At 34.1% G+C, this 24,844-nt stretch overlaps 1 protein-coding gene across 4 annotated transcripts in view; it reads right to left on the bottom strand.

The window, feature by feature from the left end:
* Parg (poly(ADP-ribose) glycohydrolase) overlaps positions 1 to 24,844 on the bottom strand; it is a 114,709-nt gene that overhangs the window by 46,899 nt on the left and 42,966 nt on the right. For all 4 annotated transcript variants that reach the window (XM_015498895.2, XM_015498896.2, XM_015498897.2 and 1 more), the window contains 4 exons: positions 18,434 to 18,526; positions 14,850 to 15,007; positions 7,468 to 7,547; positions 3,892 to 3,952 (listed from right to left, as the gene is read on the bottom strand). In XM_015498895.2, coding sequence (XP_015354381.1) covers positions 3,892 to 3,952; positions 7,468 to 7,547; positions 14,850 to 15,007; positions 18,434 to 18,526 — 392 coding nt within the window. The remainder of the gene's footprint in view (positions 1 to 3,891; positions 3,953 to 7,467; positions 7,548 to 14,849; positions 15,008 to 18,433; positions 18,527 to 24,844) is intronic.

Below are 24,844 nucleotides of genomic sequence, written 5' to 3'. Positions count from 1 at the left end.
CATAAAATATATAAATTAGCGGGGCACAGTAGCACATGCCTATAATTTCAGTTATTCAGGAGGCTGAGGAAGAAAGACAGCAAGTTTGAGGCCAGATTCAGCAACTTAGTGAGATCCTCAGCAACTAAATGAGACCCTGTCTCAAAAATAAAAAAAAGTAAGGATGTACTCAGTGATAAAGTACACCTGGGTTCAATCCACAGTTCCCAAAATACATACACACACACATAAAATTATAATAGAATGTAGAAGAGATTAGACCGAAACTCCTTATGTAAGGATAGCAATAACTTTTTTTGAAGGGGAGAATGATTACATTTTAAAAAATAATAATTTAAAAGGTTAACTGGGAAGCACTACTTATTTACTGAGATCAGCTTCCTAATTTTAATGAGTCCAAATATATTTCTAGCAAAACTTCAGTCTAATAGATTGTTAACTTTAACCCAAGAAGGTAATTCAGTAGAAGTTTTACTCTAAGGGCTTCATTTGTATTAACTCATTTAACTCTCAAAATAACCCCATATGATCTCCTTTGGAAATAGAAAACCAAAGCACAGAAAGTTTTTAAGTAACCTGCTCAGGCAAGTAAACAATGTAGCAAAGATCTGAACCCAAGTAATACATCTCATTGGTCCAATTAGACCATAATTTTAGAAAAAAGTATACAATCCCTTGTAGACAGTCCATAGGTTTGATTTTTCTTTTTTTTTTAACTTCCTTTTCTTGTTCCTACTTTCCTAGCCATTTTATTCAGAGACCACCTGTGAGGATACTACTAAAAACATAAAGAAGCATGGTCCAGAAATCTCTGGAATGTCAGTCAGGACTTCAAAACAGAACTCCCATCAATTGGCAACCATTCTCCATGGCTGAAGTTGTTAACTTTATATTATAGTTCTCATTGTAATTATGAAATTGCTAGAAACTTTTTTTATTTGTTTCAAGTATTCTTCAACTTCCCAACAGGTCTCCTATTTTAGTCCCAGCAAAGCTTCTACACTCCTGTCCCAAGAATCAAAGACAAATGATTCTGGCTCTCTACAATTAATGAAGCCTAGTTAAGTTATTTGCTGATGGAATCAAAGGGCTAACTAATGTTACAGAAACTGGGATTCAGAAAAGCCTTGGACTTTCTGGCACCCATGTAGCTCCTTATTCTTGACAATCAACAATCCTCATCTCTTTTTCATCCTCCCTTCTTAAATGCATATGCGTTTCTAGTTCTGTGCGGTCTGGAAGACTAATTTTAATTACATTCTCCAACTCACTTATGAAGCAGCTAAAACAAACAAAGAAAAACAACAAAAAAGAGAGATCAATGAAATATAAATAAGTTAGAAAAGTACCAAATTAAATTCTGCCTATGAAAGTTAAGGGGATAATCTTTGTTTGATGGGGCGAAGTTAATATATCTCATTCACATGGCAGTCTGCAAGTCTCTGCATTTTGACCTCTCCCTATTTCCAACAATGATGTACAAATGTGTGTCCTTTCACACTGATGTCAAATAGGCTCTGTGAATGATCTATAAAATCAACAACAAAGTGGTATGAACACAACATTTGTATTCCTTCTAGAGATTAATAGAAAAGTGAAGAAAAGCAACCTTCTGTACTTTGGTCTGGCCAGATGACATAGCAGAATGTTACTTTTAGTTCTATGCACCATATTGAGAGAAACCAATGATTAGGAGTATGTCAAAGCAGGTTTAGAATTCCCAAAAGAGTATACTATTGACTTGTGTTCACTGTTAGAACTGTCAAGAAAATGTTTTCAAGATACTGAAGAAGGGGTGAATGTTGAAGAATATTATATATTAGATTTATTCTAATTCCAGAAGGAAGAACCAGGAATGGAAGGTGGGCTTATTTTGAGAAGACAGACATTTTTAGGGAATAAAATGTTAAGTTATAACACAAGCATCCACCAATGGAACAGACTGAGGTAAACAGTGAATTTCCCATCAGTGAAGTTGATCAGTCTCTATCTGTTGAAGGTATTATAGAGGTGATAGTATTTTTGGTAGGCAGATGGACTACATGACTTTCAGGGGTCTCTCTCATTTTTGATATGCCATGCTTTCAAACACTGTATATGTTGTGCTCCTTTTCTGGCTCTATTACTCCCCACCCTGCTTTTCAGGTTGTTTAATCTTTTTATCCACTTTTTAATCATCTCAATTATGCACTGAAGTAAGTTTTTCTTCACAAACACCTTTGATGGACATGAAAACATCACAGGAAAGCCACCTAAGCAGATATCTTCTCAAGTTAACTTCCTTTAAGAGTGATTCCCCCCCCCCATCACTAATTTCAAATAAAACAACTACAAACTAAGATAAAAATTACTAGTGAAAATACCAAGGCAGTGGTTAATATAAAATGCACATCTAAAAACATACATACATACATGTAGTATGCTTGATCATGTCCTCGCCTATTTAAAAAGTCAATCCACATTTTTAAATGCACTGGAAATTTCCTCTGGAAATGTATTAGCTATTTCAGAGTATTGAAGATCTTACCATCTGAGTTAACTCAGACCTCCTCAGTGTTTTCAGGTAAAGAATAATAATAATCTTAAAACCCTAATGAATTGGCAACAACATAAAATCTGCCAAGAATACAAGAGCCAAACTTAAAATTCCCCACTTAGATAAGTTCTAAATAATTACTGTTTATATTCCAACTAAATTTAAAACTTCCCCCAATCTTGTGCTCCAGAAAGAAGAGTCATAAAATACAAGCACTAACCAAAAAGAGGGTAAGGAAGAACATTTAAATATTGGTGTTCTTCCTGGGAAAGCTGGGAATGGAACCACCATTTGACCCAGCTATTGCCCTTCTCGGACTATTCCCTGAAGACCTTAAAAGAGCGTACTACAGGGATACTGCCATATCAATGTTCATAGCAGCACAATTCACAATAGCTAGACTGTGGAACCAACCCAGATGCCCTTCAATAGATGAATGGATAAAAAAAAAAATGTGGCATTTATACACAATGGAGTATTACGCAGCACTAAAAAATGACAAAATCATGGGATTTGCAGGGAAATGGATGGCATTAGAGCAGACTATGCTAAGTGAAGCTAGCCAATCCCTAAAAAACAAATGCCAAATGTCTTCTTTGATATAATGAGAGCAACTAAGAACAGAGCAGGGAGGAAGAGCAGGAGGAAAAGACTAACATTAAACAGAGACATGAGGTGGGAGGGAAAGGGAGAGAAAAGGGAAATTGCATGGAAATGGAAGGAGACCCTCATTGTTACACAAAATTACATATAAGAGATTGTGAGGGGGAATGGGGGAAAAAAACAAGGAGAGAAATGAATTGTAGTAGATGGGGTAGAGAGAGAAGATGGGAGGGGAGGGGAGGGGGGATAATAGAGGATAGGAAAGGTAGCAGAATACAATAGTCACTAATATGGCATCATGTAAAAATGTGGATGTGTAACTGATGTGATTCTGCAATCTGTAATTGGGGTAAAAATGGGAGTTCATAACCCACTTGAATCTAATGTATGAAATATGATATGTCAAGAGCTTTGTAATGTTTTGAACAACCAATAAAAATAAATAAATAAATATTGGCATTCTTACTTAATATAGTGTCTTCACACACAAAACTCCTTAATTCTAAACAAAACTTTGTTTCAGAAGACAAAACTAAGGCAGAATGGTAGAAGCCAAAGAGTTGCAGATTTTGACTGAAGTTGCGACTTTTCTAACAATGAGAGCTACTGATAGAGCATTTATGAGAAAATATTCCCAGCATGAGGGCAGTTATGAGGTTGAGTGCCTATCTTTCTAAGGGCTATAAATCAAGTCCTCTCATGGTTAAAAAAAAAAAAGTCTAAAGGTATAACACTATTTTTATTATTATTACCTTTCCCATTCTGGAAAATCTTCAAGACTCTGTCTTGTAAATGTCACCAACCCAGTAGGCTCTACAAAAGCAATAAACCAAAAACACACACAAAGTTAAGTTTCAATTGTGAATTATCTGTAACAAATGAGGAAATACTAATTCTAGTACACAGACTTGGTATACTGTCCTTCAGTATCTGTGCGGGATTTGTTCTAGAACCCTCCTTGTGCATACTATAATCTGTGAATGCTCATGTCCCTGATATTTGCAAATAAACCTACACACATCCTTCTATATACTTTAAATCATTTCTAGATTACTTAAAATACCTAATAAAATATAAATGCTAGCTAGGTTGTTATACTACATTACTTAGGAAATAATGATAAGGAAAAAAAGTCTGCACACGTTCAGTACAGATGTAACTTTTTTTTTTTTTTAGATTATTTTCAATCCATGGTAGATTGAATCCTCAGATGGATCAGATACAGAGGGCCAACTATACAGCAGAACATTGATATAAAATAGTTATCCTTACATTAGGAGCATCATCTATAAAATAGTAAGCCCTTACTAAACAAAACTATACAAGTAGCAGCACAACAGAAGGATCTAAAGCTGGCACTTTTTGGTGGCATTTTAAAAACTGAATATACTTTTAAAAAGAGAACTAAAAATGCATAGTTGCTATATCATAAACAATAAAGACAATTAAATTCCAATTTTTAGACTCCTTTTGAAAGAAAAGCTTTAACCCTACACTCAAAGACTGGTGCTTTATGGTAAAGTAAAATTTTTCAAAAGGAAATTTTTGGCATGTCTTTTGGACTTAGCACAACTAAGTCCAGAGCTTAGATGATTGGCAATTACTATACTTTTAAGTATGCATATTAACTGGAAGAGGAATTACTGAGTCCTAAGAGTTTAGAGAAGAAAGATGAAATTTTAAAGGAGCAATACATTTGAAAGGCTCAAAATTAGCACAGTCGATAATTTTAGAGGATAGGATCCTTTCTTGGTTAGGATTACTTTTTTGCTTTTTAAGCCAGTGGCAAAAGCAAAAAATAAATCTGCTGGCCAGAAGTAATTTGTCTGCTTCAAATAAAAGAACAAAGTAAAAAGGCCATGCCATTTCTGTTTTCTTTTGTTAAAAGAAAGAAAGAAAGAAAGAAAAAGCTCTTAAGCACAAAGAGTGATGTCAGGAACTATTAGTGATGATGGTGTCAAGCCAAACAGAAGCTTGGCCATAATTTCATTCTTGTAGATAATTCCACATATCTTTACTCCCAAGGACAAGCAGTAACAACTCAAAAATTACATGGAGCATCTACATTAGAAAACAATTTTTGTTAACACAAGTCTTAAAATATTCTTCAGATACTAACTTTAAGACAAAAGGGTAGCATATTTAAAACTCCCAGGAGGCCAAACAATCCAAACATTAGAGAAGCAATTCTATTAATAGGAAATTAATGTCTATTTTATCATTCAGTCACTTGGCAAAGAACATTATTAAAAGTCCTTCATACATACTGAGAGAGACCACAAGAAATTCATAAATAAATAATGCTGGCAAAGCAAGAGAAAAGGCAGTATAAGGTTCTCTAGAGAAAATTACTGACAAAAATGCCTTGAGAACATGTCTGTTAGCTTTTTCCATAAAGGGGTAGAATTTACCTCAGAAGAGGGTATTTTGGTTAATCAAATACTTCTTTTAATAAAAATCACAATATGTACTATATATGAATCATCAATTTTAAACGTGACTATAAGATACTTTATCTAAAACTATATTGAAAATAATAATTCAGAAAGCTCTAAAAACTTTGACTCAAGATTTTCATTGTGAATATAAAAATATAGATGTTTAACCATAATGAAAAGTTGGTCCTGTTGAAATTATGTTTAATCAGTTCTAAAATGCATGTTGTTTCACCTATTAAGTTTCTGAAAATGTTTTTTATAACGTAGTTATCTTGCCATGGGTCTGGATTAAAACAGAATTTTCCCAGAGAAGATGGGTATCTGCTCCTTCCATCATCGGGAGGTGTCACCAAACTGAAACTACATTAAAACCTCTGTTGTAGGCCTTTACATACCACACTGTTGATAGGACTCCAGACATGATACTTGCGGTCTGTGGTTCAAATTCTCAGATATAAAATTCTCAACACGAGCCCCCCAATGCAGTGATAAAGTTGGGACTTACAAATTTCTTTATTATCCCTTTTCTTCACAGCCAGGTTAATTTTTCATTTATCCTTGATCAAGGGCCAGAACTTTGATGCTTTGTGCAACAGGTTTCCTAACAGATTCCCCAAGCCTGAGTGCTTTCTCATTCTTAGACGTATATAATGTGATGGCACTTCCCACCATCTATGATGATTAAAGCCTCTATTCAGTAGGCTCTGGACCTCAATACAACTAATCATGCTGTAGCAAATTTCTTTAAGTCCCTTTATCATATCTTCCTTAGATTACTAGTGCTACATGTTGAAAACCTATAGCAACATTTCATTTTATTTCTACAGAGACCTAAATTATCATGTACAGTGAAAAAGCCAGAAATAAAATGTCTAATTATAGTTTATTTCTTCAACCTAATTCCCAAGATTTATGATGGCACATACATTTCTAATGAAAATTAAAAACAACAATAACAAATAATTTGATTTTCCTCTGAGTATTTGAAATCCTAAAACTCACAAAGAAAATTGGCTTTCAGAGAAGGTATATATGACTTGATACCCAAGACAGAAAAGTAAACTTTGAATTACTTACTTAGATTTAGAAAAAGGAAAATTTAGCAAAAGGAAACTTATGAGGTGTTCTGGTCTCCTTTATTATCAACTTGCAGTAAAGGTAGCACTTTAAGCATATATATGCTTGTTTAATATCCCCAAGTATTCTGTGAGGTAATTATCATTATTATTTTATTTCATAGATGAGAAACTGAACCATAGATGTATTAAACTTGGTCATGTCATTTAGTTCCTGAGGTAAGAGTAACAATATTGTCCACTATCAGATAGTCATTGCCAGCATTTGTTGGACATTTACTGTTGTTGCCTCAGGTCAGTCTGGGCATCCAGTTCTAGTAAATATGGTCCAATAGAAGCAGAAAGACATGTAAACACTTACAATCCAGTTTTACAAGAACTCTACAAAGGGATTCGGGGAACCAAAAGAGATGAATGAATAGGAAACAATTAACTAATTGGCCTTTACAAATGAAGTTCAACTAGTTAATGCTTCTTTAAATAAACAGCATCCAATATACATTTCCTGTTCAATATACTTTCTTTTTAAAGTATTAATTTATTATTTTTACTCATAAAAATTCCTTCATGTATATTGCAGGTTTTATAGTATATGGGTGAGTTCAGAGTACATAGAACCCATACACACTCATAGTACACATTTATATATATCCATAACATGCATAAAATCAAGGTTATAACATTGAATCACTACTGTTCAAATGTATTTGGGGCAGTAAGGAGTACTTTAAACACAAATGTTCTTCACATGTCACTTGATTTTGAACTGTACTCATCAGTAAGAAAAATGAAAAGAAGAATGAAAGGAATTTACTTTTCTCTGTGACTTTTCGAAAGTAACAGAAAAGTGTTTTAAGCTTCTCTGGTTTCCTTGATGATCGTCCCTCAAACAACCTGGAAGAGACCAAAAATAAAAGAGGATTGGTTTAAAATGCCTTAATAATTCACAAAGTACTTAAACTTATATTGCTACTAAGTAATCACCTTCCAGAAGGTAATGGCAAAGAACTAGAAAACAGATTTGATAAAAGGGCATCTGGAGAGGACTAAAATCCACTATACCCAGGCTCCCTGAAAACTGTTGGAATCAGCCAGTACTCTCTACCCACCCACTTGTCCAATCCATTTTCCTCCTGGGAAAAGGTACCATCTAGTCTCCCAAGGTCAAGCGGAGCCAGTCAGTTAATGCACAGTATGTTCCCTGTGGCACATACTTATTTATAATGAATAATATTATTAAGCAGTTATATAACTGAACAAAAATATCTAAAAAAAATCCATATTTGAGTAGTGAAGTGAAGGGAGTATGATGGAGGGGAGAGACATAGGTATGACAAGAGACTGGGGACTGAATGTACAATTTTTGGTAATTAAGCAGATCTTGCTACAGATAAATGAGCCCTCCCAATGCTTATATGTTGAAGCTGGAATTCCCAATGTGGCTTTATTTGCAGATAGGGCCTCTGAAGAGGTGGTAAAGGTTAAATAAGGTCATAGAGTACAGCCCTAATCTTACAGAACTGGGGTCCTCATAAGAAGAGGGGGAGACACCTGGACCCTCTGCCATGTGAGAATAAGGTGAAAAGGCAATAGTCTATAAGACAAGAAGAGAGTCCTCATCTGGAACAGAATTCATTAGCACCTCGGTCTGGGATGTCTAGCCTTCAGAATTCAAAGAAAATCAATTTTTGTTGTTTAAGCCACACAAGCTATAGTATTTGTTATGGCAATTAGAGCTGACTAATATAGATCCTTTGCTTGGTTACCAAAACAGTGCCTATGTTATCCAGTTTACAGCAACCTAGATTTGCACTACTTAATTTGGTTTTCTTTGAAATGATGTGGCATTGTTATTGGTAACATAATTCAATTTGTCCTGAGGAAAGAAAAGCAGGACTTTAGAAGCATATGACCTGAATAAGTAGTTCTCTAAAAGATTTCTCACACAAAAGCAGGCTTTTGGGAATAAAATCTAGCTTTCCAAAGGCATTTAAAAATTAAAGGAAAATTCATTGGCTATAAATGATGAGGATTCTCTGCCTCTAGTCATATACTCTGACTTTAAAACCAGAAACCCTTCAAGTAAAAGTTCACTTTAATAAGTGCTGAAATAGGTAACATTTTTCATGATTAGAAGAGCAAGCTTATGTAACTATGCAGAGAAGAAAAATAATTTCATGAAAAATCCTATTGAGCAATTGAAATGAATTAAGAAAAGGGAAGGAAATGTGGATTTCAAATGATCCTGTTTACAAGGATCTGAAATCTGTATTCAGGGTCAACTTCTGGCAAAAGAATTTATATGAGTATTTCCTAAAAAGAATACTCATGTTGGGTAGCATTTTAACCTAACCTAAAATGTAACCTATTTTTAAAAATAGTTCAAAGATGCTTATGTGATAATTTTTACTCATTTAAAGAATTTAAAATATTAAAGACTCATACATAAAATGCAGTTGGCAGCTGAAAATAGGCTCTTTGAGAGTACAGGTTTCAGCTTGATTTCTTCTGCAATATGTCAACCAGTGTATAGTTTGTTTAAATCAAAATGATAGTCAAAATGAAGAAGGCACTTGGCAGTTTAATTAAACATCCTATACCAATAAATATGATTTACTAAATGAATACTTTAGGCTTCACTGCAAAATCCTTTTCTAGGCTTATTACTTATAGATGATAGCAGTATGAATACAAAAAGCAGTCACTACCTTTTTCTACAGATGAATTGATATATTGCATAATTCAATTAGAAGGGAAAAGTTCTTCTCCAATAGAACTACTGCAGAGAGAAGACAAAATGGCTGTTGCCCTTAAGGAATAATTCCCCAAACCACAAAAAGAAAGTGTCCCTAGCTTCTGTGTATGAATCAGCTGTTTGTAAAATTTCATAAAAGTCCACATATTTCACAACCATGATGACAAATTGTTAACCTCAGGATTCTCTTGGGACTGCAGATTTATTACCCTGGTGATATGGACTTTCCTAGAATATCATATTGATGTTATATCACTACAAATGAGTGTTACTTTACTAGTCCAAATCTTAAAGGAACAAATCAAGGAGAATATCAATGTATTACAATTATTTACTGCTCTATGTCTAATTTCAAATCATAATGTAACCAAAATATGCTTTCCCATCTGAGCCAAGAACTGTGTTTGGGGGGCGGGGTGGAGGGGGTGAAGATAAATTCAGAGAAGATAAAGCAGGTTTAAATCCTTATGATAATTCTCAGATTTGGCTTATTATGACATTTCAAAGAACTATGTATAGCTATCTAAATAAAACATTATCTTATTATGCAACAAGTGAAAACAGAAATACATAGGCAACAAGCATTAATGAAAGTCATCACAAGAGTGATGTTCTCATACATAATATGAGAAACTGTTGGAGTAGGAGGGAGAAAACAAAGGGTCTAAGCTTGGAAGACAAGATGATGGGGGAAGGCAAATCAAGTCTGATGTAAATGGGGATGGAGAAAGAGGGAGCCTATGAGATACAGTTACTCACAGAGAGGTGGGGGGGAAACTTAGAAAAAGGAAGCATCATCTGAGTTTTTAACTTCCCAACACCTTTCTCTTAATTTAGATTTTTAGTTTTGGGAATATATATTTGGAAGTGATTTTGACTTGGCAGCATGTATATAAATATGCACACAAACCAGGCCACTAACAACCCCTGTGCATGTAGGGAAGATTCTCTAGCATTTCACTAACTCAGAATTACAAATTATTTTTAAAAGAAACAGAAAAGGCCAGTTAGGCACCCAGACTCTTTTTCTAAACAAAACATTTTGCATTTTCAAGGGAAGAAGTCAATCAAAGGTCAGAAACTTATTAATTGGTACCTTCTTTTCATATTTATAAAGAGAAACACAGTTTAATAAAATCTTTCCCTGGATGGAATATTGATAACATTACTGGAATTGAATTCTAGACACACATACCCACGCCATTTTAAGTAAAGGATTAATTCCATTAGTATACAGTAAATCAAAACTAAAGTACTATAACCTCCACTTTAAAATAGAAGCAAGTGATAATGTGGGACCCAGCCAGAAAGTCATTTCTGGCTCTTCTGTGAGGCACTCTGCCATATGGCTCCAGCAGCATTTTCAATCCAGGGAAGGCAGATGTAAAAGCCTCCTGGGCTGACCACTGCAGAGACCCACAATTTATCTCTGACCATCTAGTTTCCATGCAATCTCAGAAGCATCAATGCTAATCACATTGGAAGCCTTTATATGAATGTTTAGGCCCTGAAAGGCAAGCAGGGGAAAAGGTCAGGGGTATTTAACATAACTAAGCAGGTCTGGAAGAACACAACAATAAATAAAAAGGGAAGACTTATTCAATTTATTGACGTCAGCCTTCCACCACTCTTGCCATTTTTCTTATTCAATCAACTAGCTACTATAACTCATTTGAGATTAAATATACTCATACACACACACACACACACACCTCTGAACTGCCAAAAATGACTCATTTTAATAGAAATTATACAAAAAAGAACACACAATAACAACAAAATGCTATATAATTAGATTACCAAATAGCTCATTAGATTAGGTACTTGATCTTTTAAGCCACATGAAAAGGGAATTTGGGGTTGTCTTCTATTTCTAAAGTGCTCTCAGAGCATTCTGCTCTTAAAAGGCAATGAGATATAATGAAAAGCACTCAGTTTGAGCAGAAGGCAGTGTTCAAGTCCTAGTTCTCTTGACAAGTCCCTTACTTACTATGGACCTTAATAGTAAGAAGCTTCCCTACCTAAAAACTTCCATAGATAGAATCAAAGTGAGCCATCAATATCATTCCTATTGTTTAGTTTAGATTCATTAAAACATATTCCATCTTATAAAAGCCCGGCTGCTAAGGAGTTCCTACAACAACTATAAGACTATCACAGGCCTACCTGCTTTAATTCATTTTCAGTATTCTGCTATCCAAAAAAAAAAAAGTCCATTAGGCTTTTCACTAAGGTTCAAGAAGTAGTAATTCTGTTCATTCAAAGGGAGCTGTATAAGAGGGTGGTTAAGGGACACTGCTTTTAGAAGCAGACTGTTTCTTGAGTTGAATCTAAATTTTACCAGTTACTGTGTTAACTTGGTGAAACTAACAAACCGTCTCTAATCTTCCATCTCCTCTAATCTGAAAAATGGAAATAACAACAACTAATCAATACCTAATTTAAAGTTGATGTGAGGATTAAGTATGAAATAATTTAACAGTGATTAGCACATGGTAAATGCTTAACAAATATTATCTATTATTACTGGGAAACATTCTCAAGCTAGAAGATTTCAGATAATGTCAAGTAAACTGAGGTACTTGGGCTAAAATAAGATATTATATAATACCCAGCAAAAAGTCAATATACATTTGTATAAAGTGCTTACACTGTTCTAATCTATATTCCTTTCCTTAAGAAAAATGTCTGAGCCTTGTTTTTCCTCAAGCCTAACAGGTAAACACTTGGCCGATCTGCTTAGTCTTCAGGATAAATCACCATGAACAATGAAAAAGATAAAATCACCATTGCCAAGAAGCCCTAGAGTTTCCCTGTCAGAGTTTAGTTGGTTATGAAAATTTAACAGTGGTCCATCTTATGCTCTGCTTGTAGCCCTTGCTGCTCTGCCACTGTGACTTATTTTTTTAAAAAAAATGTTTTGTTCTCTTCCTTTCTCCCTCTCTTCCCTAATCTCTCCCCCTCTCTAATCTCTGGGGAAACAGGATTACCTTTCTTCTCCATCCGAGACAGAGCACACACCCACCATAGGAACTAAGTATTCAGACACTGAGAATGGCACCAGAAATGACTATCTTCCCAAATTAACAAGTGAATTGCAATTCTGATAAATAATAAGTGGAATATAGCCTTTGAATCACCTCTTTAAAAGCCCCCCATTCCCCTGATGGGCAGAATCACAGCCTCTGGGACAGGAGTCCCCTGTGCTTCTCCTTTGCTAGCAAAGCAATAAACATCTTTTTTTTTTTTTTTTGGTCAAAACCATGTCCTTGTTATAGGATTGGCATCTGGGACAAGGACTGAGCTTTTGATAACAAAAGTATAATAACTGGTTTATAATACTATATGTAATAAAAAGCAGGAGAGAAATGGGAAAAAAAAACAAAACCAAAAAATGTCAAGCCTCCAATATCCAAGCTGATGAGATATAATTGCATAAGAGGCAGCATTCCTAAGAGCTAATTCAAAGTTAGCATCCTCATGGAAACTAACAACTCTATAAAGTTGCATTCCAAGTTTTGCAACCTGTGATCTAAGGAAATCTAATTTCAAATATCCTTCAAAGTGCTCAAACTAAAAGCATAGTAATATTTGCAATTATTATATGTCATAGCAAAGCAACAAAACTTCTTTTTCCTTTTTCTCAAAACTGCATCCTTACTTTTCAGTAACAAAAGGAGTCATGGATCTTTGGGGAAACGGTTGATTCCAGGACTGGGACACAGAAAATATAGGATAAACCTAGAATATTTTGAGTCCAGAAAAAAAGGTAATGCTCAAAAAAAAAGAATGGGGACTTGTCAAAGAAAAGTCCTGAAGGAGCCCTAATAGCCAGAGCTAGAAAAATTTTAGCAGCAAAAATGAATAATGATTGTAATATCAATGAATCCATTTTGATAGTAAAAGGGACAGTTCTTCCTTGTAAGAGTGCCTTTACAGTGGAAAAACCCAGCAGACATTACCTTAAGCAGCTGATCACCAGTGCTAAGATGAATCATTAGCCCACTAAAGTGATGAACTAAGAACACAAGATATTTCTGTGGTATTTCTGCCCAAAATGTATGACCTCATTCTATTTGTGAAAGAATATCAGCCAAATACAAAACATTCTACAAAATAACTAATAAGTAGCCTTCAAAAGTATCAAAGTCATAAAAGAAAATAAAAATCTAAGGAACAGGTTGGAGGAGATCAAGAAAACAAATGCAATATGGGATGCTGGGCATAATCCTGGAATAGAAAAAAAGGAGTAGAAAAACTGGCAGAATGTAAGTAAGGTTGGTAGTTCAGTTCACAGTACTACATCAAATGTTAATTTACTGATTTTCATCACTTAACTATGGTTACAAAAGATGTTAACATAAGGTGAAACTAGGTGGAGTTGCATACAGGAATTCTGGGTATTTTTGTAACTTTTCTGTAAGTCCAACATTGGTTTAAAAAAGTGTGTTTTTTTTTAAAGTTCATTTAAAAGGCAAATTAAAATAAATGGTTACTGCACCATGCTATGTTTAAAACAAAAACAGTATGTAAGACGAAAATGACTTTTTGGTTTGTTCCATGACCATACCTCCTACTTGGCACACTACCCACACTGATCCACCCTCAGGGTTGGGAGATGGGTGATCAAAGGTGGCGGAGGAAGGCATTATACACAACCTAATGGAAAAGAGGAACACATAACAATTTTCTGAAGACCCATTAGGTATTAGGGAAGAAAATTCACATTCTGTTCATAGATACCATAAAGAAAATGCTCAAATGAAGAGAGAAAAAAGACTTGGAGGATAATGGATCAGAGAATGGGAAGGATGGGAAAAATGATATTCATTTGCTAAGAAGATACCTTATTCTCACTTGGGAAAACTGACAAAATCTGAAGCTTTATCAACACTTTCATAATGTGCTAATTTAGTCAAAAATCATTTGTACATTTCTTTGTCTTCCATTAAAAAATATTACATTGATAATCATGTCAAAGTCACTTTTCATTTTAAGTATATTTTTCAAGCCTCATGATTTTATACTCCTTACAAGATATTTACAGAAATGACTTTCACTCCCACTTTAATATTATTTCAGCATATAAGGAATATAAAGTACAATAAATATTCCTGTGAATAGTCAAACTAAGGCATGTGGAATCCAGAGTATTCAGATGAGGAAGATAATCTGAGAAGGTGGAAAGGACATGGGCATTGTAATACTGAGATGAAATCTCAGTTCTGTGACTTACTGGCTCCTGGATCCCAATCAAGTTCTTTACCTCTATGAACTTTAATTATCTTGCCTGCAAAATGGTAAAAACATCACTTAACTCTTAGTAAAGATGAAATCAGATAATTGTACATAAAATGCTTAGCCCATGGCAAATTATTCAAAATTATTGTTCCTTCCACTCTTCTCTATTTCACTGTTAAAGAAGTGTTCTGAAAACATACCGATTAAAGTTAATGTCTGGGTAACTAGAATACTCCGATTTCATTTTAGCATTTCGTCGGGGAAATGTGCAGAAAAAAGCATTAGCTAAAAGACTGGCAATCTGTTCCTGGGACATTGTGATGGAATGATTCATCTTCTGTTTCAGGAGCGGTATTGGCTGATGGAGGAAACAAAAAATACAGACAAGAAAAGCAATAATTAGTTTAGCAATTTTGAAGGCAGAAGCACCAAATTGCATTTGCTAAATTAAGGCAGGAATAATTTCAGGCCACTCCTGAATCCTTAAATCAACAATATTGTTAAAGCCAAGGGCGGCTTATCAGGGATGATTGAAAAAATGTAGTTGTTTGACAAACTGCAGATTTCTAACCAATAACAATGATAGTGAAAAGAACACAAAACATTACTTAACTAAAGTGCTTAACCAAGTAAGTAGAAAAACATTACCCATGTAATAAAAAATTAAAACAAAAGATAAAACAAAAAAAATACACTGAATTTAGGTATTATTACATAAGTTAAATATTATTCTTATACAAAAAAATTGTCAGAGCAATATTTCTTATTCCTAATAAAATGACTTAAGGAAAATAATTGAAAACACAGTTCCTCTTATTCTAAATCACATCGTACAAGTGACAATTTCTTTATGAGATCCAAATACAATTTTATTAAAGAAATTAATAGAACATGCAAAAACTTATGTATAATTTATAACAAGATAGGCATTTCTTACATAATCAAACATCCCAAATCAAGAAATATACAATAGAACATTTTTCTTTCAAATATTTTATGTCTAAAATGTCTTCTACTTGCACCAAACCCAAATTCATTGACTTCCACTATCAATACAATCCATAGGACCTGAGAATTATATTCAGTGTATTTTATTCTATTTTTAAATGTTTAAATGTTTGTAAAAGATACACCAGTACAACCAAAGACATACTTCCAGCTTATTGGAAGAACAAAGTTGTTTTCATTCAGGAGAAAAAGCTGGGATTCATGAATTGATTTGGTTCTACCGAGTGACTTATTTTTGCTTACAAATTTAGATGTTTTTGAATCACAAATATGTCATTAAATGAAAAATAGAAACTTTGTGTCCTATAGCATGAGGGAGAAAAGAAGTGATTCATGCCTAAAGGATAGATACAGTTGATTATGAACTACACACTGAATTTAAAAAGCATTTAACTGAACACCACACAAGACCCATAAAGAGGCCAGGCACAGTGGCACATGCCTGTAATCCTATAGCTCAGGAGGCTAAGGCAGGAGGATCATGAGTTCAAAGTCAGCCTCAGCAAAAAAGCAAGGCACTAAGCAACTCATTGAGACCTTGTCTCTAAATAAAATACAAAAAAAGTCTGAGGATGTGGCTCAGCGGTCAAGTGCCCCTGAGTTCAATCCCCAGTTCCAAAAATAAAAAAAGACTCCCCCCAAAAAAGGATCTCTCTTCAAGGAGAATATAAAGTAAAGACATAAAATAAAAACAATGTGGGAAGTATATTTGAGTGCTACAGGATAAACTATGCTCTGCTGGTAAAAGGCAAGAAAGCCTCAGAGGGAAAAAAGTAAAGTCAAAAGCTATAAGGTAATGAGAGATTTTACAAAGTAAGGAAAGGAGAGAACAGAAAATGAATAAACAAGAATATAACCGAACAATTTCCAAGAGAAGCACTAAGAAAAGTTGTTTTAAACAGTATTTCCTTCAGTCAGGCTTAGTGGCACATATTTATAATCCCATTTACTCAGGAGGCTGAGGCAGGAGGATTATAAGTTCAAGGCCAGTCTCTGAAACTTAGTGAGACCCTGTTTCAAAATATAAATTAAAAAGTGCTAAGGATATAACTCAGAGGCAGAGCTCCCTGGATTCAATTCCCTTTTGGAGAGAGAAAAAATAAAATTCTTGTCTAATGTAAAACTTTTTTTTTTTTTTTTTTTTTTTTTTTTGTGGTAATACTAAGAATTGAACTCAGTTCATTTTGATTTCTTTATTTTGAGACAGGGTTTTGCTAAATTGCCCAGCTGGCTTCAACCTCCCAAATAAACTGGGACTATAGGTATGTACCACCACACTGGGCATAAAATTTCATTTAAACACAATGTATTACTGAGGTAAATTAAAGTTATATAGCCCTGAAAACATCTGAGTTAAAGGCTAATAACTGTAGCAGGCTGAAAACATTCACTGGTTTTCTACTGAAGATGGCATGGTCCCAAGTAGACATCTGGACAGGTGTGGATAGTTTTGGGTTCTTCCAATGACTATGCTTATGGTTTTGAGGCATGCTATGGGACAGGGCATCCCACCCAATTAGAAACATTTCAACCCACAATGTTCATAGGGCCCTGTGGGAGTAACAGTATTAAAGAATCCTGCTAGCATCTAGCAAAAAGGGGCTACCCAAAAAATAAAAGACAAAGGCAAATTCAAGCCACTATTGTGAGAAACACGGGAAGAAAACATGAAGAACAAAATAACAATCTTCTATGTAGGGCTGAAAATATGTTCATGAATTTTTCGATATTTTGATACTTTTCCCTTTAAAAAGTGAAAACCCCTATCCTTGAGTATGATTTAGATTTAGTGACCAGATACTAATAATTAAAAACTAGTGGCAGCAACACTGGGTACTCTGGGAAACTTTGTCAAAAAGGTACTACAGCTTCCTCAGTCTCTCTCTTGGAAGAGGATACCCAATAAGCAAACAGAAAGGTCCACATGAACTCATCCTGCCACCAGCCATGTGAGTAAGCCAACTAAGTGGGCCTTCTAGCCCCAGTTGAGCCTTTACAAAACCATAGCCTTGGCCAACATCCTGACTATTAACTACAAGAGAGACTCTGAGCCACAGCTTTTCAGCTAAGCTGCTCCTAAACTCATGACCAATAAAAACTGAGATGATACATGTGAATTGTTTTAAGACACTATTGAGGTCATCTGTTATGTAGCAATAATATCTAATTAATACATTCCAAACAAAATAAAGCAATAATGAATTATTTTATTTTTTTTAAAAAAGTACCATAAACTCATTGGTTTAACAATATATCACTTTAGAGGACGGTAAAGGAGTGTATAGTATTAAGCTGTTTTGAAAATAAAATATCCCAATTCTATTATTATACTTTGAAATAATGATTAATTTTTTTAAAGACAGAGACTGTTTAAACAAAAAGAGGAAAAGAAGTCTAAGTAAACAAATGTCCACAATGTAAACTGAAGCTCAAAAATTGAACACTGCATCTTTAATGTCATTTTGTAGTATTCATTCTAGCCTCTAACCTTTCCCTTAACATAGCAAAATTATCATATTCTTGGGAAGAAACTGTTCCTCACCTTTCTCTTTACCATTCTTCTGACTTTGACCATGAGAATTTAAAAAACATCCAACTGTAAGTCTTAAGAAAGCTACAAAGGGGCTGGGATTGTAGCTCAGTGGTAAAGAGACAATGGATTCGATCCTCAGCATCACATTAAAAAGAAAAAATAAACAAAGACATGCTGTCCACCTACAACTACAAAATTAAAAAGAAAAAAAAAAAGACTAGTGAGGAAGTTAAATTCACTAACCTGGGTGCAAATATTTGGCAGACAGAGTGCAATTTTCACCATATCAGGCAAAATGGATTGGTATAAATGTTGAGCTTCTGCTTCTTCAAGTACCTGAAAACCAACAAAACATGTTATGTGAATAATAATAAACACTGGGTAATAACCAATGAACAAATATTTGTTATAAAATTACTAATTTATTTTTCATGAAAGCCCATAATAAGACATTATCATCACTACCAAACACATGTAGAATCACACTAACTAAAGTACCAATAAACTTACAAATTTATTTCCTTTTATATATAATATACCTTAATGCTCCCCCAAAACAAATAACCCCCCAAATCAAGTATCTTTCACATCAACCTTAATTATCAAATACAATACTTGTAAATGAAAAAGAGTACATTCTGCCCTTGACTACTCCAAGTGAAAACCAATGACTCTCTCAGAAGCTCTAAAAGACCCATTGAACTTCAGAAGTTTATAACTTAAAGCAATCACAATAAAAGCTACACTAATTACTTCAAAGCATATAGTATATACCAAAATGTAATTTTACCGGGTAGGAAACAATGAGGTTTCCTATGATCTTAGAATTTTCCCTTTCTAGGTATACTTGGGAAGTTAAAATCACAATTCCCATATCATAATTTGAAATAAAATAAATTAAAAATTTCCATCTCTGTAAGCAAGCGAACATGAGACAACTGTTACTTTAGGGGAAAACAAAAAGTTGTACAAAAGAAGAAAAGCAATAATAGCCCAGAAATAAATAGTGTTTACAAAATTCTATTGAAAAAAATAGGAATATGATAATTAGGGTGGAAAAATGAGGAGGCAGCAGTAAGGCTTATACTAATGGTGATGGGGAAATGGGAATTTATGCTAAGACCTAAATTCTTAAAGGGAAGTCAACACACTATAAAAAACAAAAACAAAAGGAGTTCACAGTAGTCAACATGATTGCCTCTTCACATGATTGCCTCTTTAACTCTGATAAAAATAAAGGCTAGGCCGGATGCAGTGGTGTATGCTGTAATCCCAGATATTTAGGAGGCTGAGGCAAGAGGAACATAAGTTCAAGACCAGTTTGCACAATTTATCAAGACCCTGTCTCAGAGTAAGATTTCAAGAAAGGGCTGGGGAAGTAGCTGGTGGTAGAGTGCTTGCCTAGCATGCATGCCTAAGTCCCTGATTCAATCCCCAGTGCTGCAAAAAAACAAAAACAAAAAACCCAAAACACTTAGAAGACATTCTACTACTTTAAATATTTGCTTTCCTGTATCTGAATATAAATACATTTTAATATATTAAAATACTTGTTTAAAAAACTCAAACTCTTCCTGAATATAACTTATCTTTTTGCTTTTTTAAAAACTTTTTATTTTGAAGTAATTATAGATTCAAAGGATGTTGCAAAAATAGTATAGAGAGGTTCAGTATACCTCTCACCCAGCTTCCCTCAATGATTAGATTTTATACAAGTATACCACACAATCAAAACAAGTTAATTAATGCTGGTACGATATTTATCATTCTATACCATTTTATCATGTGTGTATATTTATAAACCATCACCAAAATCAAGATACAGAAGTATTCCATTACAATAAAGATCTCATACTACCCATTTATAATTACTCATTTTCTTCCCCCCATTTTTCCTAACCCTTAGCAACCACTAATTTGTTTTCCATCTCTATAACTGTCATGTTACACAAATAAAATCAGTTTGTTTTCTTTCAAATTGATTTTTTTATTCAGAATGGTATCCTTGAGATTAATTCAAGTAATTTTAATTATCAATAGTTCATTCTCAGTCCTTGCATTCCATAATATAAATACCATATAGTTTGTAAAGCCTTTCACCAACTGAGGAGCATCTTGCTTTCAGTTTTGGGCATTACAAATGGCTATGGTTTGGATATGGTTCAAGTATGTCCCCCAAGAGTTCACAGGTTGTGAGAGTGGTCCTCATTGTAGTAGTAAGACCTTCAGGAGCTTGAGCCTATTGGGACATCACTAAGAGTGTGAGCCTTAGAAGGGATTATTAATGTAGTTTTCCTGGGACCCTGAGTTAGTTGAGAGAGTTGTTATATAAAAGAAATAAGGCTGTTTCCTGGTCTCTCTAGCTTCTTGTGATCTCTCTGGTCTCTTTATATACTGCCCCCATAGTGCTCATTTGCATGTGAAACAGCCAAAGGGACCCTCACCAGAGCTGAACCAATGCCAGTCTTTGAACCTCCAGAACTGTAAGCTAAATACTAATGGAAAACACAAATAAAGCTGCCTTTTACTCTGAAAATGTGTCATTTCTCTTTCTGCTTTCAAGATTTTTTCTTTGCTTTTAAAGAAATATGACTAGGATATGTCTTACTGAGAATATCTTTGGGTCTATCCAGTATGGGGTTCACTCCACTTCTGAATCTGCAGGTTTATGTGTTTTGCCAAATTTTGAAAGTTTTCAGCTATATTTTCTTTGAATATTTTTCCAGTCCTACTATCTTTCTCCTCTCTTTCTGGTATTTTAATGACATGAAGGTTAGATCTTTTATTATAGTCACATGGGTCTCTACACTATTCTGTTTTGTCTTTTTCTCTCTGTTAGTCAGATCAGTTCTTTCCTGTTATGCCCACTCTCCAATGAATTCATAAACAGCATTTTAAATTTTTTTCAGTTAATGGAATTTTCAATTCTAAAATTTCCACTTAGTTGTTCATAGCATTTATTTCTTGTTGGGACTCTGTTTTGTTTGTTTCAAGCATGATATTAATTGCTCATGGAAGCCTTTTAGTGCTTCAAAGGCTTTGTGCTACTTCTTTCCAGTCCCCATGTTTTCTGATGAGAAATCTACTATCATTAAAATATCTGTGGTGGCTGCTTTAAAATCCTAACTAGATAATTCTTACACCTGTGTTATCTCAAGAGTTGGTGTCTATTCATTTTCTTTTCTCATTTCAGTTGGGATTTTCCTAGTTCTTGATGATGAATTATTTTTTATTCATACTTTTAATTTGGAAACTTGGGGTATGATGTTATGAGACTTTGGATCTTACTTAAATCTTTTATATATAAAGCAGAATTTCTGTGATACTTGGCCAACAGAAAGGGATAGCATCCATTACTTCTAGGTGGATATGAAAATTCAGGTTCCCCAGTTGGCCTTCACTGCCTATGCTAGGGAGGACAGAGGAGGCAACTTGATATGCTGGGTGGAGACTACAGGCTCTTCACTAGGCCTGTGCTGAGAGCACTATAAACCAGGGTCCCACAGTCCTAGCAGTTCAGCCTTCTCTCCACATTTCAGAATCATCTTATATTTGTTCTTTATACTGTGTTTTAACTGTATTTAGCGGAAGGGATAGGGAGAAATGCCTATTCAAAAATTTCAACCTAATAACACTTAATCAAGTGTCTTAATATGCTGATGGTTTCTTTTCCTTTGGTTACTTGTCCTTGTCTTTTAAAACTGACACATAACTAGCTGCTGCTATGCCTCTGCTGACAAGCTTTACAATCTCATTTTTTAAAAATATTTATTTTTTAGTTGTAGTTGGACACAATACCTTTATTTTATTTATTTATTTTTATGTGGTGCTGAGGATCAAACCCAAGGCCTTGCAAGCTAGGTGAACACTCTACCACTGAGCCACAACCCCAGCCCCACAATCTCATTTATTTAATGAAGCATTATTACATGGTACTTCTTCACAACTGTCAACAGCTATGTCCAATGCTGCTTTGGAAACACAAATGAAAATATAAAAAAGGTCATCTGAGAACATAGCCAACTCAACCACTGCTTGATTTTAAATGCATAATTTAAAATATCAGCATGATCTTAGACCTGAACATATTAGTATCTTTAGGCACATTTTACATTTTAACAAAATATTTATTAAATCTAATCTGTACATACAAACAGGGATGCAACAGAAAAAAATAAATTTTTTTAAATGTAAATCATCACTTAACTTCAAGAGAAGCAAAAAAGATGAAAAGATTTAAAAAACTGAAAATAATTATAAAAATAATGAACAAAAGGAAAAAAAGAAATTTTAAAGAAAAAAGGAAGAACCCTTGGCCAAGTATTGTATATCAATTCAATATGATTTTTGATGATGACTTTAAGGAATATAATCATGTATATTATGGTAAAAAGGAAAGCTGTATCAAATTTTCCCACAAATAAAGCCCTGCTTTCTATTGGAGAGTCTGCCCAGATAATTAAATTTATGTGGTGTTTCTGTGTGTCTAAGTGTGTGCTCATGCACTTTTACAGACTTTTTACTATAGTCCCACAAATTGGTTATATGTATGTTCCATTCAAAATTAATAAAACAAAATTTAAAATTTTCCATCTCCTTTCTTAATATTATAGATTTGTTCAATTATTCAATTGTTTGGTAAACAAATATTTGAATATCTTGTGCCAAGAGACAGAAGAACAGTAAATAACTGACCTCACTGACCTCATGAATCTCAAGATACAAAGCCCAAATTCTCTCTCTGTGACCCCCAATACATCAGCCCTAACCTTGAAAGACAGTAATAACTGTCTCACCACAGTGAGGAGGCCCTTTTTCTTTTTTCCTTCAGCGAACTAAAACATGGACAAACTATTAAAAAAGAGTAACCAAATTTGCCAGATGTTGAAAACATAGATGATTTAGATATCTATAAACATAAAAATAGTAAGAGCTATTTACTCAGTTTTTCTTTCTTAGAATATTTGGTCAACTAAATCTGTTAACTACTCTTTAGTAATTATTGAGGATGTACTTGCACATGTCTTAAGTTTTGCCTGATGTACAGAAAAGTACTAAATAAATATTGACAAGTAAACTTTGAATATGTGAAATTTGTAGCTAGTAAAATCAGAAAACCATTGCCATTTAAATAAAGGAGATAATGTCGATAGATCTTCTTCAAATAGTTCACAGCAAACAGCTTGTAAAAAATAACCAATCACAAATCAACAAATACAAGAAACACCACAAATCAATTTTCTCTGCTGGACTAAACCTAACAAGATACTAGTACAATTCTGAAAAGTTACTAAAATTTTTTAATGAAAAAATATCAAAATTTACATAAAAGGTCTAAGACATCTAACTTTATTGAACAATTTTCAATATAAAAACACATTTTTCCAAAATCTATATTAAAAAAAAATGGATCCTAACAGAACCACTATTTATACCTAAGTCTTTCTCTTCTTACATAGGTGCATTTATCAATTGAAATGATAGTTTAAACAATTTAGTATTTTTTTAACCTAATTTAACAATAAAAACATTTTTTTCTTCTTCTTCTTTTTTTTTTTTTTTTGGTACCAGGGATTGGATCCTGGGGTGCTTAAACACTGAGCCACATCCCCAGTCCTTTTTTTATTTTTTATTTTGAGACAAGGTCTTTCTAAGTTGCTAAAGCTGGCTCTGAATTCACAATCCTCCTGACTCGGCCTCCTGAGTTGCTGGGATTACAGGTATGTACCACCACACCACACCCATCTAAAAGCATTTTTCACTTTGCTATGTGGTCCCCATAAACATCACTAAAAAAATGTGTTTTTAAAGTCATGTGTTTTCACTGTATAAAATCAACATAAACAAAAAGAACATAAATATCACCCACAAACCCATTGGGAGACATTTATTGATAAGCTTTAGAACACGTCCTTGCCAGCTACCATCTACCCATCCAATAAAGTCTGTACTTTGTTTTCACTTAATAGTGAACTTTCCCCACATAAATAAACAAAACTCTAGCGCTGTTGTTGTTGTGTCTGTTTATTTGTTTGTTTTGTAGGGCTGGGATAGAACCCAGGGCTTATTCATGCTAGGCAAGGTCTCTGCCATTGTGCTACATCACCACTTTTAATAGTTGGGTATTATTCTATTTTTTGGCCAAACTATGATCTATTTCTAAAAATTCTCTTATGATGGGCTTATAGGATATGGTCAGTTTTACACTGTTATAATTATCACTGCAATGAATTTCCTTGTACATACATCTTTATGCATCTGTTAAATAACTCTGTAAGAGAAAATACTACATCAAACAGCTTGGGCTTTTTATAAAGACTTTTGATATATGCTGGTCTTACAGAAAGGATCTACTGGTTCATATTCCTACTTAAGCTGGATAAGAAATTACTTAACTCCATACCTTTAATACTGCATATTCTCACATTCTTGTTATCTCTGCAATTTGATGGGCTGAAATGTCAATTCACTATTACTTCATGTTTCTTTGATTACTAATGATTTTAACTTTTAATCCTCATCTATTCAAGCCTTTCTGCGATGACCCCTTACTTCTATTATTTTTTAATGGGAATACAGTCTTGCCTTAAAAGTGCCAGTCAGGGGCTGTGGTTGTGGCTCAGTGGTAGAGCACTTGCCTTGCACATGTGAGGC

Source organism: Marmota marmota, unplaced genomic scaffold (genome assembly GCF_001458135.2).
Source record: "Marmota marmota marmota unplaced genomic scaffold, marMar, whole genome shotgun sequence".
NCBI classification, from domain to species: Eukaryota; Metazoa; Chordata; class Mammalia; order Rodentia; family Sciuridae; genus Marmota; species Marmota marmota.
This window is presented reverse-complemented; position numbering and strand designations above follow the sequence as displayed.